Source organism: Spinacia oleracea, chromosome 4 (assembly GCF_020520425.1).
Source record: "Spinacia oleracea cultivar Varoflay chromosome 4, BTI_SOV_V1, whole genome shotgun sequence".
Lineage (NCBI taxonomy): Eukaryota > Viridiplantae > Streptophyta > Magnoliopsida > Caryophyllales > Amaranthaceae > Spinacia > Spinacia oleracea.
Window position 1 is genome coordinate 67,040,616 of NC_079490.1, and position 16,044 is coordinate 67,056,659.

At 36.4% G+C, this 16,044-nt stretch overlaps 2 protein-coding genes across 6 annotated transcripts; one reads left to right on the forward strand and one right to left on the reverse strand.

The window, feature by feature from the left end:
- Positions 1–1,207: 1,207 nt before the first annotated feature.
- Positions 1,208–11,342, reverse strand: LOC110796197 (heterogeneous nuclear ribonucleoprotein Q). 5 transcript variants are annotated; one of them, XM_022001225.2, is made up of 9 exons: positions 11,091–11,342; positions 9,322–9,832; positions 9,119–9,235; positions 8,734–8,874; positions 8,439–8,624; positions 6,353–6,560; positions 6,072–6,244; positions 2,697–2,785; positions 1,208–1,730 (listed from the first exon to the last, which is right to left on the reverse strand). In XM_022001225.2, the coding sequence occupies exons 2-9, from the start codon at positions 9,796–9,798 to the stop codon at positions 1,577–1,579; spliced, it is 1,545 nt and encodes a 514-aa protein (XP_021856917.1). In that variant the 5' UTR covers positions 9,799–9,832; positions 11,091–11,342; the 3' UTR covers positions 1,208–1,576. The 5 variants fall into 5 exon arrangements, with proteins under 5 accessions (XP_021856917.1, XP_021856920.1, XP_021856918.1 ...); XM_022001228.2 differs by having other exon boundaries at positions 9,322–9,812; positions 11,091–11,337; XM_022001226.2 differs by having other exon boundaries at positions 9,322–9,945; positions 11,091–11,337.
- Positions 11,343–12,997: 1,655 nt separating this feature from the next.
- Positions 12,998–14,819, forward strand: LOC110779631 (protein FAR1-RELATED SEQUENCE 5-like). Its single transcript, XM_056841816.1, has 3 exons — positions 12,998–13,907; positions 13,994–14,281; positions 14,641–14,819. Exons 1-3 carry the CDS (start codon positions 12,998–13,000, stop codon positions 14,817–14,819), a joined length of 1,377 nt encoding a protein of 458 aa, XP_056697794.1.
- Positions 14,820–16,044: the final 1,225 nt, after the last annotated feature.

Here is a 16,044-nt window from a genome sequence, read left to right on the forward strand (position 1 = left end):
TTCACTTAAATACTTGATCCGTTTACGCGCTATTTGTGTGACCCTACGGGTTCAGTCAAGAGTAAGCTGTGCATTCATATCATTTGATCTCACTGAATTATTAACTTGTTAATAAATATTGAACCGCATTTATTAGCTTTAGCATTAAATGCAAACTTGGACCAAGGAAATTATTTCCTTCGGTAGCATTGATTGTTGGATGAGATTGTTTGCTTCTGTAATTTTTAGTCTGATCCTATAGCTTGGTCTAAACCAACTTTTGTTGCTGTATTTTTTGGAGTGAAACCTACAGCTTAGTCTTAACCAACTTTTGTATTTTTTGGTCAGCAAAAAGCCGAGTCTTATTCTGATGTGAAAATTGGTTTCTAATTAAAACAGGTCCTTACTATTGCATCCCATCTACATTGATAAAAATAGTCGAGAAAGAACCATACTAGCTAGCTGCTTGTGCAATGCCATTGTCATCAGTTGACTTGTTAGTGTTTTTGTTTAGTAATAAAAAGTAAGTTAACTTGCTCATATCTCGCTGTTAGTGTTTCATGTTTATTAATATAAAAGTTAGTGGAAAGTTAGTTGACTACTTGGTTGGTTATCTTACTTTGTCATTATTGGTTTAACATCAGGCGTTTAGTTGCTCAAATGAATTACTATATATTATGCTCAAATAAAGTGATATATATGTAAACATATGATCATACATGTGCATTAACTATACTAAAGGAGAAAGAACCCAAAAAATGAATGCGGAAAAAAGAACACACAAGGAAGGGGGGATTAAAATAACAAGGGTGAAACATATTTGAAGAAAATAGAAAATAAAATAAGCATTTAATATAACTGTAATTGACAGATAGGATGGTGACCTGCTTTTGCAAATCATTTAAAAAGGAGGACCAATATAAGAAGATAATGTATAAACGTTGGTGTATTCTGAGTTAATTAAAACCTGGGATCGTTTTAAGCAGATTGGGTTAAGGTTAGAGTATTGGTGTCAAATTTTCTAAAGTTAAAAAGGTCAATCAAGGTTGAACACTAGAAATGCAAGACAAAATTACGCATTCAAGCAGTATAACATTTGAATTCACTTGATGTTTCCACTTTCAACTCCTTATAAAGAAACGCCTATACATACAAAGTATATAATTTCAAGTTAAAATGGTAATATTCTAATCTTTCACCCAGAAGATACCAATTGGGGTCATAAAAATTGTAAAAAAAATATTGAGTATAACAATAAGCTTGTTGAACTAGTAAAAGTTTTACAGATTTGAACAAATATCAAGCATTGTGGCACAAGATTGGAGCCTTAGAGGGTATCGTTCACTGTGATGCAACGAGACCCTCTGAGCCCTTACCCTGCCCCAAAAGAACATCAACTAGGGCTTCATTATCACCGTTTGTGAACCAAGCCAGCTATCGCTAAACGTGACATTAAATCAAATAAATATACAACAAGATAATATAGGATGAATTCATTTGTCAAGTACAGAATTCCTATAATCCTAACCATAAAGTAAATAAACGTGAGATTCAAGTCATCCAGATTGAATAGCAGGCCCAGGCCTCAAACTCAATCTCAGTAAGGGTTGTAACGACTCCGCCCCCGTCCACCATTATAACCACCACGCTTTCCCCCACTAGAGGAGCCCCCCCTACTACCACCACCTCCTCTTCCACCTCTATGTTGCTGTAGTGGAGGAGGGGTTTGTGGATGTACTCCAGGTTGTTGCCTGCAGTCAGATATCAAGACATTTTACATCTCAGAAGGAAAAGAAAATTAAAAAACAATGCATTTTTCATGTTTATCCTTCTAAAAGCAATGTAACATTGTACTCCATTAGATTTAACAAAATAATATACTACGCATCTTCGGACCTATATGCCTTGAGTTGGTAAGACATTTTACAGTCAAGTTAATTTACTCCATATCTATTATCTCCGGTCACTTCTACCATTCTCTCCTCAATATGAAGTATAATTTATTCACCATCTTCAACCGCATCTGATTTTTCAATCTCTCCTCAATATTAAACCACCCACTATTTCCAAATAAATTTACTTTTCTGATCTCCTCGTTACATGTATTTTCAACCACATCTAATTTTTCCATCTCTTTGATATAAAGTACCTATTATCTCCAATCACATCTTTTTTTCTTCAGTATGAAAGTATTTCCAATCAAATCTAATTCTGAACACAGCCCATCAAAAGAATGACCCACCAAACCCGTGCAAAATTTTCAAAATAAAATACAAAACAATTTGCATCACAAGTTCCACTTCCAGCTACCTTTTAAAGTGTGGCACCCACGAAATAAATTCATTTTAAAGTTAAGGGTAAGTGCTCCGTAAGAATAACTTTCAAATCCTTCTATTCCTCCAAATCCCTAAAGTATTATACATATATAAACTATAGAGTGTCTGCATAACTGTGAACTAGCACATCCAGTCCACCACCCCAAGATAATGCAGCTGTGTCCAAATTAAGAAGTTTGGTCACTTATGGCCATTCTCTTTAGTGTTTATTCAACCGTTCTTTTATCCCAGTTATTAATTGTGAAAGAGAATAGGGATGGGGAGTGGATTAACAACACAAACTAGCATGGTTATCATTAAAACAAAATAAAAGCAGAAGAAAGTTATAAAGAACTCACATACATATTAACAAAAAAAAATGAAAAAACATTATTAACTTACAGTACGTATCCAACCCTTCCATCTGGTAGAAGCATCGGCATCATTGCCATACCAGCAGGACCTGCACTCCTGCCGCCATAAAGTAGTGGCTGAAAAAACAAATATAAACGTCAGAACACAACATCCACGACAAAGGAGACGGAACGATTACGGTACAATTATGATCATTTAAGCAAGTAATACAGAAACCACATGCACCTCAGCTATCTAACAAACAGGAAACCTTTACAGAACTAATTCAAAACTTCAAGTCGATTCTAAATACTTGCCCCCATCTCGTAATGTTCTACACTTCTACTCACTTTCTGCTTTGGGATGCTTCATAAAGTTCAACTCATTTCTACTTTTGGAAACCCTTTTACCATCTTCCCCATTTCCTCAAAATATTTACACCTTTCCACTTATAGACACCCACCATTTTCAACTCTCTTACTCATCCACATTTTTGCCACCTACTCACTTTTCTCAAACTCCCCTAGAAACAAGAGTCTAAAGAAGTGAGTAGAACATTACGAAAAGGTAGTAAATTTACTACGTAGTACAGAAAATGTGCCTACAAACTAGAAGCTACAAAATATTAACCCAAGCACAATCAATGTACTACTCTCTCAATAAGAATCGGAAAACATAATCTGATCAACTAACATAAGTGCAAAAGATACATAAACAAAGCACGTGACATAGAAAAATTCCTTAATATACAATGAGCCCAAATGCTCATAACGCAATGCAAAGACTTTGAACTTCCTACAGTTTTCTTGAAATTTTACAGCATTCTCCCTCTAAAACTAAACCAGAAGTTGTAAGAAGAAAAGAATCAAGGACCCCAAACCCCGACTCCATTCAAAATACATGATACTTTGTGAAAATAATTTAATAATCCAGGGTTTACATACAGTGAATGTATTAAAATACCTATGAGGGGAAATAAAATTTCACAAACGTACTACAATAACAACAACAACAACAAAGCCTTAGTCCCAAAATGATTTGGGGTCGGCTAACATGAATCGTCGTAGGAGATCGTCATTGTCATCAATCAAATCAGAAAGGAGTAGGAAGTAAAAAAGAAAAAAACAAGGAAAAAAAAGAAAAAAAAAAGTTACACAAAGTTCCTCTTTATTGCTCCTGCTTTCCTCTTTGTCCTGTTCATTTTTGTAATTGTTTGGAATATTTCCTTTAAATGGACAATATATACCACTTTAGCAGGTTTAACCCAAAATATCGCACAAAAGAACCATACCTAACCCTATAAAATTTCATCCACCTAAGCATTACTATACCAGCCACCATCAAATAAACCCCGAACTCAAGTACCCCTTGTCATCCATCACCAACCCAACATGCAAGATCCCTCGTGATCACCCCCCTGCCACAGCCCAAGATACCCCCTGTCATCCAGCCATAACACTGCCCAGTGCCAACACTATATAGACCCCAGCCTCCCCTACCTCTCCCTCGTAACCAGCGATCACCACAGGTCCAGACCCAAAGGCCCCTCTGTCTCCCTAGCCCAACGGTCCAACCACACCGGCGCAACTAATAGTTCAATTGTTGGAAACGCTCCCAAAATTATAGTTAGTGGGTTAATGAATTATGGGATCAAGATTAATCATATTTCTTAATTTTAGGTACATGAATATTATTATTATTAGTGAGTAGTAATAGGTTAGTGGGTCATTCCACATAATGTAATATGTTTATGAGCCTGTAAAAGGTAGTTTAATGTAACTTAATTAATTGGATTGAATGAAATAATAGTATAATACTACATTATTTCCCTTCTCTCATCTCCATTATAATTTCAACATTGTATCAAGAGCTTTAGGTTAGATCCGGGAAAAGAGAAGAAAAGAGATGAAAAAAGAGAAAGAGAGAGAAATGGCGTACTAAAAAATATTTTTGTGAAAAAAAAAGCAACATAGCTTGATTTCAATGTTTATGAGCAATATTTTTGTTTTCGAGTGATTTTTTGAGTGTTTTGCATTTAACCATGGAAGTAATGGTTGGCTGTGATGTGTTGATGGGTTCCCTGTTAGCCCATGAGAATAGAATTTCATATTCCATGAAAAGTAGGGCGGAAATTATTTGAGGTGAAGGAGTAGTCTTCACAAGTGTGGAAGTCGTAATCACCGCAGAGACGATTTCGAAGTTTATAGCAGTCGTGAAACTAGTCGATATGGTCAATTTGCATGACTACATCAAAGGTGTTGATGGAGAGATGTGCTCCATTGATTGAATGTTGGTGATAATTATGTGCATCAATAATTTTGAAGATGGTAATGAGAAGTGCATTACATTAAGAAGAGAAGTGCTTCTATGTTAATGGAGAGAAGTGCTCCATGAAGATTACTTCGTAGATTAAGAACAACAAAAAAAACTGAAGGTCCATTATGCGGTGTTGAATGTTGGCTCCTATAATTTTTGGAGCAAGGGAGTGTGTTAATTTTTGGAGCAAGGGAGTGTGTTGGAAATGCTCCCAAAATTATAGTTAGTGGGTTAATGGATCATGGGATCATAAGATCATGATTAATCATATTTCTTAATTTAAGGTACATGAATATTATTAGCGAGTAGTAATGGGTTAGTGGATCATTCCACATAATGTAGTATGTTTTATAAGCCTATAAAAGGTAGTTTAATGTAACTTAATTATTTGGATTAACTGAAATAATAATATAATTTTGCTACATTCTTTTCCCTCTCTCATCTCCATTATAATTTCAACATCAATATTGTCCACCTGTTTTTTTACTTTAGACATGTTTTGAGTAGCAAAGGTGAGGGTTTTGTAGTTGACAAGTTCATGGGGTAGTGGACTGGTGGTAAAGTAAAGGTTAATAGTGTTCTAATAACAATATTAATTCTCTCCCCTCCCATCAAAAGTTGTGTGAGGAATGGAAGGGAGGAGATATTATTAGCTGCTGTACCTTGGGTCCCCCCTCCCCAATTAAGAAACACAAGAGTACCATAAAGGGTACAAAATCAGTTCATTTGGGAAACGAAACCTAAACAGGCTGGTCCCTCGTACGACTCCATCAAAATCTGAACAGAACAAGAGACGAATAAATTAACAATCTTAACATCATTAAAAAAAATTACAATGCAGAAGTCTCTTTGTGAAGGGTGAACCAAACATGCAATACAATTGAAACAGTTTCCATGCCATACACCTCCTAACTCATAAATGACTGTAATCAAGTAACAATGTTTAATCTGATTCTGTCCAATTTTCAAACTCACATCAGCAATCCAAATAATTAACATAACAGAAACCCAATCAGACTCCACCGACATTGCCTCCAAGGATGTTAATATAAGATGAAATCAATATCTATCCTCGTGTACAATTTTTTTTTCAAAAAAAATACTTACTTGAGTTAGGCCTGGAGCACCATATCCTGCACCAACAGCACCATATGCACCACCAAACATACCATAGCCAACACGAGACCCGTAACCAGGAAGCAAAGCTGATCTCTGATGATTGGCCCCTGGTGATGATTTATCAGTTTGTGGCTTTGCCAAAGAGCAATCTAGAACTTGACCTGTCATCCCCGTAAAGAAACCAAAGCCCAAGCAATTAGCACCATGTATCAAAAGAAATGGAAACTAAGAGCATCATCAAGACCAAACTAGAAAACAAAGAATATTACCTTCAAGTTCACATCTCCCGGTGTTCTTCACAGCTTTCAAGGCACTTGACCTATCTTCAAAATGCACAAAGCCAAATCTGCTGTTCTCTTGCCCGGCTTTTGCAGGTGGCAACACAACTTTGGTTATTTTCCCATGTCTACCAAACAGCTCCTTTAACATATCTTGTGTGACATCTTTAGGCAGATTCTTGACATAGACAGCCTTAACCTATTCAAGTTAACCCAAAGATTAGGTCCAACCATTTACCTCATGCACTTCATACAAAGAACCAAATTCAAATTAACATTTAAAAAGTTAAAAATGATGCCATTACTACAAATTGAATCTAATATAAGAGAGTCAATGATCTCCACACGAGATATAATTTCGACTACAAAGACATCTTTCCTACAAGCCACTGCCCATTGGTTTATTCTTTCTAGTTGAAGCAATAGCCCATAGAGCAAGTTGGCATAGCAAAAAAAGTTATTTGACAATCACTAAGGACTATATGCAATGCTAAGCCCACATGCTGCCAACCCAAAATAAAAGTAAACCTAAACCTACACAGAACAGCAAGTATGCTCAAGCCAATGGTTTAGCCAAGTTCTCCCCAACCTCTTGATTAAATTACAAAAATCATATTTAACATCTTAAAATTGTAAATCTAACTCATATACAATGTTTTAAAAGTAAGGAGACACAACAACGTAACAAGGACCCTCTAGAGCCTAGGCAGAAGGCAATGGGTAAAATGGGTGTCTTTCACCCCTTGGAAAAGCGAGGATCTATTTTCTCGAAAAACCTATAGTCCTCTATCAAATATTATTCCCTTTGTATTTTATTAGGAGTCACATGTTGACCGACATGAGTATTAAGGAAGGAGAGTTGAATCTAATAAAAATAATAAAGCAAGTGGGGGAGAGAGTAATAAACAAATAGAAAAAAGATGATGGGAAAAGTATTTTAATCAAAGTAGATAGGGAGGTTTGTAGCGGTGGTCCCTAAAGGAATTTGGATATATTAAATAATTAGAAGGTGGGGTGGAGAAGTTACTAAAAATGGAAGTGTGACTTCTAATAAAATACGGTCAGAATGAAATGTGACTCCTACAAAATACGGAGGGAGTACTAATAGAACTCAAGCTACCAAAAAGAACACCCGAACTTTTCATGCCAACTAGAGATGACCAGTGACCCAGCCCACCCACCCTGACACAACCCATAATGGGTCACGTGGGTCAGAGCCACTTATAACCCATGACACAATCCGCCCAACAGGGATAAGGGATATTTTTTAAATGTGTCGTGGGTCGAGTTTTTTCAACACAACCCATTTCGACCAACTCCTTCGGACCCGACACAACCCACCCTGGCCCACCCGACCCACCCAACCCAACCCACTCAGCACACGAACCCACCTAAACTTGTGACCCACCGGACCCGCCATCCTAATTTAAACTTTTGTTTGTTTAAAATGCTAAAATATTCTAATTTGATTGTTTAAATATACATTAACCACATTTATGTGAGTATGTCAATAACATAAAAATTAACTAATTTAAGTTCATATAAAATTTGTAAATTTAACATTTAAGTGATCGTCCAAACCCACCTTTCGTCTAAACCCACCAAACCACTAAACTCATCGAAGTCACACTAGGCCCCAAAACCTGTTGTAACCCACCAAAACCCATCGGACCCACTCGACCCCTACAACCCACCACGACCCATCACGTTCTGTGTCCATCTTTTCCCTCCTAAGGTGGGTCCGTGTGTCAATTATCCCGGACCCGCGACCCCCCAAACCCACCACGTTGGCCATCTCTAATGCCAACATATCATACTAACATGCGATATCCAAAAAAAAGTAGGATTCAATATATGAGCGAACTTAACAAACGACAAGACCTCGATTTCCCGTCCAACAAAAACAAGATACTAATTTATGGACACTCCCCTCTGCTCATACATAAGGTTACAAAAAGACACGAGCCATCAACTTGTAGCAAAAATCAGCTAGAAGGATTCAGGTATTCCAGAATCTATTAGCAGGCCTCTTAAAAATTAAATTACTTTTACCGGGAAAAGCAACTGGGTAAAATACCTCAGACACTGCAGAAGATTCTGCATTTGAACTCTTAGGGCTAGGGTCAGCCCAACTGACTGTAGGAGACTTATCACCAAGCCTAAAATCAGCTTTTGACATCTTCTGTCTAGCATAGTCAGCACATGCATGATTGTAGTACTCAATAAATGCAAACCCACGGTTGCGACTAGAATTTTGTAGGTCCTGCAATTATACATAGCAGATAAGTATTAACAAAAAGTGAATAAAAAAATCATCCCCAAATTATAAAGAAAACAAAGATATAAAGGGAACAAAGGAAGCGCAATAATACCTTCAGGAGTTCAATGGCAATCAATCCAGGCCCAAACTCTGAAACCGCATTCCTTAAGTCTTCTTCTCCCAAGGTTTTAGGAATGTTACCAATAAAGAGCTTATGCTTGGCTTGTGATGAGGAGCACCTTATTTTCTTGCCCTGAAAAGATATATATTGATGTCAATTGATGTCTATCCCACTCTTCACAATCTTTCACTTTCCCTTACAAGTGATAAGGATTTATTAAAATGCATCATTAGTGCTACCAAATTAATTAGTATACACTACCAATTTGCATATGTACAGATATAAATAGCACCGTATTACATGCATGCAACAACTCGTGAAGACTTCTAGATAAAAGCACTGGTATAAGAGAAGAAAGAAAGCAATTACAGGTTACCTTCAGTTCAGTATTATTCAATTTCTCCATAGCTTTAGAGGCCAACTCCTTGGTCCTGAACATCACAAAAGCATAGCCTTTGTTTTCACCTGGTTCTTTGCCTTTCATTATCCTCACCTGTAGTCACAAACAAACACAGTCAAACGCATGTCATCATTCGAATCTAAAACAGGATAGAGCTCAAGGAAACAACAAAAGCATACCTCCATGACTTCTCCAATAGATTCACAAAAACGCCTCAAGTCATCCTCGGTAGCAACTTGAGGTATGTTACCAATGTAAACTTCTGAACCATGAGGAGGAAGTGCAAGTAGCTCAGCATGCTTCTTTTTTTCATCCCCTTCCTCCATATCGATGTCAGTATCACCCGCTTTTTCAGTACCATCAGCCTCTTCTTCCTCCTCTTCTTCTTCTTCTTCCTCTTCTTCTTCTTCTTCTTCCTCTATTTCTTCCACCTCCTCTTCTACCTCCTCTTCTACCTCCTCCTCTTCTTCCACCTCTTCCTCTACTTCCTCTTCAACTTCTTCATACTCAACCTCTTCCTCCAATGTTTCTTCTGGATCATTTTCTCCATCCAAATCTACCTTCTCCTCAGTTTCAATCGCGTTTTCTGTTTCACTGGCCTTCTCATCTGTATCCGGGACAGTAGATGCTGCAACAGCGGCTCTTGTCCTCGGCATCTTGTGTATCTAATCTGGTAGGGTCGCTAAATAACTGTGAAGGAAGCACAGAAGCCGGTTGTGCCCCAAAAAGAAAGAAGATAATGGTAGAAAGGAGGAGCAATTGAGAGGCCAAAAGGAGTTGCACAGTAAGAATCTCAAATGAATCTGTGCCATGATTTACGGCACCAAGGAGTTTGAAAATTGAATGAACAATAGAAATAACAGAGACAGGCAAGAAAGAAAATTGAATGACAATGAAGAGGATGAGGCGACGCGATGCTCAACAGGTGCAAACAATCGAAGCAAATGAATATTTCTATCCAATAATTAGATAGGGACTTCTGTTCAAACAAGCAAAAGGCGGGTTTCTAAGTTTATATCTAGCAATTATAATGACGGATGCAGATCAAGAAAAACAGGGGGAAATTAATAAAGAATAGATGTCAAAGTAGCTTATAGCCAAAGAAAATCGTAACATTAATTTCAGGTCGGACATAATAGGAGTCAACTGCCCAGATTTGATAAGCCGGCGACAGGGGAACAATCTGCAAATGTCATTTGTTATAGCTTATGTATAGGATTCCTAATTCGACTTGAAAAGACAACAACTTAATCCCAATTACTCCAGTCCCTGAGCCAGGGCCCCACTTTCATATTTCCATGCTAACATACAAGGGTTATAAACAAAAGCCTGCGAAATTAGGCTGAATGGTTGAAGTGGTTCAATATCATTGACGCCTTCTTAATCATCCAACTTTTTGAGGCATCAAGGGTTCGAACTTAACCTAATACACTATCCTCTCGTGAACAAAAACCACCACCACCTACATTTCATCAAGCTCCAAAATTCATCTTGAAAAGAAACAAAAAAAAAGGTTGCTCAATTTCTTGTTCAATCAAACTCATTTACAAAAAAAAAACTAATTCAATCAAACTAAATTTTCCCTTTAATTATTTGTCTTTTCTACTCTGCTGCTCCTTCACAAAAAAATAAAAACCGAATCAACCCCAAAAATTTGTATTAATCCCGATTATTTTTTAAGGATAATATGATTTGCAACTACAACTATGAACTGGGTATAGACTAATTAGACATAAAACAACACCAAAAAAAGACAACAAGAAACCCAACAGATATATTTAGCAACAAGATTTCATCGTTTAAAAGATTATATCAGGCAAAATCCATCATCCCCACATGAGACTAAACACTTCTTGGATCTATTAAAATACAAATAAAATCAACAGAAAATCCACACACAAAAAAATCGAAGATAAGGGAAGAAAATACATGAGGAAAGAAGATATACATTGTTGTCAAAACCGAGAATAACAGCAGCAGCAGAGGAGAAGAGGTGGTTCGAAGTCCCCCAATTTGAAAATCCGCAACGCCGAGTAGAGGTGGTGATACAACTACAATATGGTGGTTTTGTCGGAAGAGAGTATTTAGGGTTTTACAAGGAGAAGGAAGGAGATGAAGAGCAGCTACGATGTAGAGTTTGAAGAGAGAGAAAATTCATATGCGGTTTAATTTTTTTGCACAACGAAAAAAATAAAATTTGCAAAATACAATCCTCCAAAGAAAATTACATTAAATAATTCAACTTTGACGATTTTTCGTTAATAACATTTGAATTATTTTTTAGTACTCTTTCCGTATTTATTAAGAGATACACTTGGCCGGGCACGGATATTAAGAAAAAGAATTGAATGAAATGAAATAAAATAATAAATCAAATGGGGATGGATAGATATTTTAATAAGTAAACAAGTGGGGACCATGTCATTTTGTGGAGTGGGATGTGGGGTGTGTTTATGAAATTATTTGTTTAATTTGTTTAATAGGATGGTGGGTTAAAGGTAAAGTAGATGTATTATTTAAGTAGATGGTGGGGTTGATAAGTTACTAAAAATGGCAAGTGTATCTCTTAAATAAATACGGTTGGAAAAGACAAGTGTATCCCTTAAATAAATACGGAGGGAGTAATCTAACATTTACACCCCATTAACTTTTATTGAACTCAAAAGACAGATAACCTGTTAAAAAGCTTAACTTTTTAATTTAATTTTTTTTTCCAACCTCCTTCCTCCTCCTTTCTGCTTCCATTACTTGTCCGGTCTGATCACTTCCATCCCAGCCCTCTGATCTCTCCTCTAGTCCTCTCCCACCTTCCAAATTGTGCCAAGAAGACCAAACCCACCAGAAAAACCCTCGACTCCCAGAAACACCAAACCCACCTTTGAAACCCCCTCTCTCCACCATCTTCATCTTCATCTCCGACCACCATTAACACCCAAACCACATTCACGGGATCAAGATCTAACTCAAAAACTGCCTCACCATAATGCATCGCCTCCAAAAAGCATTGACCTGCAACACTTGCGCCACTAGATCGAACTCGCTGGAAAGTCGTGACCAACCCAGAAATGTTACCACTTTCGAGTGATTTGGAGGATTTTTTAACATTTTTGAACATTTTTGTTGGAATTTAGGTAAAATTCGAAATTAATGGTTAATTTCATAAAATCAAGCTCATTAACAATTTAGCATATGAAAATAGTTATGTGTATATATATATATATATATATATATATATATATATATATATATATATATATATATATATATATATATATATATATATATATATAATCAGGATCTGGTGAGAACCACCCCTTAAGATGAGAACTGAGAACTAATCTCAGCCGTCGATCGAATGAATCTAACGGCTGTCAATCCACCCGAAATCCCGAAATTACTAAGGGCAAAATTGTAATTGAGCCGCGTTGAATGACCTCCTGCAACTCCTCACTTTTCAGATTTTCTTTCTCTCTCTTCCTCCCTCCTCTCCTTCGAATTCTCTCAACCTCCCTCTCTGTCAATCTCCTTCTCCTTCTTTCTCATAATTTCTTCTTCAAAATTCATATTCTTGGATTTGTTTTTGGTTTCTTCCATCGCCCAGGTAATCCGCTCTTCAATTTTTATTTTCGAACAATTGAAATTAGGGTTTTAGTTCTTATTCGTATTTTTATGTTGTGTTTACTTTTTCTTCTTTTTTGTTTACTTTTCGTCGATGCTGTGTTTACTTTTCATTAATTTTTGTTTACTTTTACTCGATGTTGTGTTTACTTTTACTCGATGTTGTGTTTACTTTTTTTCATAATTTCTATCCTTTTGGTAATTTTGTCTTACTCTGTGTTCTGTTTATTTCAGAATATGAACGAGGGTGATGGAGCATTACCTACTTCTTTGATAAATTCAGTTACAGAGATTAATCATTCAACTAGTAGTGTTGTTACTGATTCAAGTAGTAATGATGATACTTCAAGCCTCATCAACTCACCTAGGGTGTGTTACTCCCCTAAAGGATCCAAGAAGTACATTGCAGGCTGCTTGCATCATCTTAAACCTAGTGTGGGTATGATTTTTGATTCTTTAAAAGAGGCTGAACTTTTTTATAAAGTTTATGCTGCTCACTGTGGTTTTCAAGTGCGCAATGGGACTGATAAAAAGCAAAAACAAACTGTTGGAAAAGAAATTGTTGAAGTGATAGTTCTCAAATATTTGCTTTGTACTAAGCAAGGTTATTATCAACCCAAGCCTAGAAATCAAGATGCTGAGTGTAGTCAAACGCGGAAAAGAAGTGTGACACGTTCTGGTTGCTCTGCTTGTATTCGGTTACGGTATAGTTCTGGTGGTAAATATGTGATTTATTATTTTCATGAGGGTCATTCTCATCCTTTTTTAACCCCAAGCTCCATACCCTTTACTAAAGAATCCAGGCAGTTGACTCAGGTGCAAAAGCAATATATTTTTAATAATGCCAAAGTTAATATAGGGCATGTTAAGTCCTATAGGATGAGTAAAGAACATTGTGGAAGTTATAACAATGTTCGTGGTACAAAAACTGATTTTAAAAACTTTTATCGTGATTTGAAAGTTTATATAGGCGATAAAGATGCGTTTATGTTCAAGGAAAATTTTGAGAGGAAAGTACAGGCTTCTAATGGGGGTTTTTACTTTGATTATTGTGTTGACAAGCATAAACAACTTACTCGTGCTTTTTGGGCTGATTCAATCTGTAGGAAAAATTATGCATTATTTGGGGATGTTGTTACTTTTGATAGTACATATGATAAAAACAAATATTGTTTAGTTTTTTCTCCTTTCACTGGGGTTGATCACCACAAAAGTGTGTCACTTTTGGTTCAGCTTTGTTGTCCAAAGAAGATACTGCCTCTTTTGTTTGGTTGTTTGAGACATTTTTGAAGTGCATGGGTAATTGTGAACCTTATTGTTTGCTCACGGATCAAGATCCTGCCATGTCAATTGCTATAGAGAAAGTGTTTAAAACGACTAAACCGCGTTTATGTATGTGGCATATAATGCGTAAGGTGCCTGATAAAGTTGGCCCTGTTCTTTGCAGAGAAACTGATTTTTTGAAGAAGTTAAATGCAGTGGTATGGGATTCTGATTTGGATCCAACTCAGTTTGTATCCGGTTGGGAAGCTGTGATGAAAGAATTTAGTTTAGAAAATCATGATTGGCTTAGTTATATGTTTAAGATCAAACATAAATAGATCACAACTTACTTTAGAGATCTTTTTATGGGTGGCTTGTTGCGAGTTACTTCTCGTTCTGAAGGGGAAAACAATTTCTTTTGTCATTTTATAAATCCACATGTCACTTTAGTTGAGTTTGCTCTACGTTATGATAGCGCGCTTGATGCCCAAAGACATGAACAAGATGAGTTGGTTAAGAAATCCAAAAATCTTCCTTCACTTGTTACTCCTTTACAATACAATTAGAAAAGCATGCATCCTTGTTTTATACACACGCACTTTTTTATGAATTTCAAGAAGAATGTGAGGCAGCATGTTTTGCATGTGGTATAGAGAGTTGCAATTCATGTTATGGTGCTGGTGAAGAGTTTTCTGTTGTTTATGATAACGAGAGGCGCAAGAATTATGATGTTATTTTTGACACGAGTTCTAATGATAGTACATGCAGTTGTAGAAAGTTTGAGAGTGAAGGGTAATTGTGTAGACATATCTTGTTTATAATGAAGGGCAAGTTCTTATGTGAAATTCCATCTAAATATTTGTTGCGTCGTTGGTCAAAAGATGCCCTTAAGCAACCAATGTCTAATTTCGAAGGTTGGTCATTTGTGGAAGATTCTTCAAGGAGTGATAGAAAAAAAACAACTTCTCTCTGATTGTTGGTCTAAAATGTTTTCTTGTGTGAGTTTGGCCGAGGACACAGAAGATAATTTGTTTGAATTAGTTGAGAAATTAAGTGTGTTTGAGGAGGAATTGAAGAAAAAGAAGTGTGGTGAAGGCGAGGCAACTAGGAAAGACCAAACTGCTTCTGATGCTGATATACTTGAGCTACTTGTTGGCTCAAATTCTGGCGAGGTTGATGTTCTCCCTCCTAATGTTTGTCTTACCAAAGGATCTGGAAGAAGTTCCAAGAGGCTAAAGAGTGCGAAAGAGAAAGCAGTTGAAGTGAATACCACTGCAAAGAAGGGACGTACATGCAAAGTTTGTGGCCAGTCAGGGGTAAACCACGATAGCCGTAACTGTCCAAACAAATGACAGTGGGTACTGCTTAATTTTTTTTCTTTATTCTAATTTCATTTACTTTTACTTTTACTTTTAATTCATTAACTTTTATTGATTCTTTGTTTACTTTCTACTAATCAGGATCTTAGGATGAACCAAGTCCAACCAAATGACAGTGGGTACTGCTGAATTTCTGTTTTATTTTTTTTTATTTTATATACTTTAATTTTTAATTCATCTACTTTTATTTTAAATTTTTCTATTTTTACTTTCATTTCACTTTACTATTACTGATTCTTTGTTCACTTTATACTAATCTATATCTGAATTTGCACCAATTATTTATGCACTTGCAGGTGTCTGCTAGTTTTGCGTTTTATGGATCTTACGGCGCAATGGAGTGAGCTATAAATGAAGGAGGGACAAGAAATAAGGAGCATTTTACTTATCTATACTAATATATTAAAAGGCGTTTTGAAAAACGTCTATGTGTCACGTAGTACTCTCCCTTTGCGCCACATCATTCACTCACCAAGTGGTATGTCATGTCATGGATAACCAAAAATCAATACAACAAGGTTCGAACTCTAGACCTCATGTCTGAATGATAATTCTCATTACCATCTTAACCAACCACCAATTGTGGTTTATTTTTTCACATTAATTTATAAATAAATGTTAACATGAAGTCTAAACCAACTA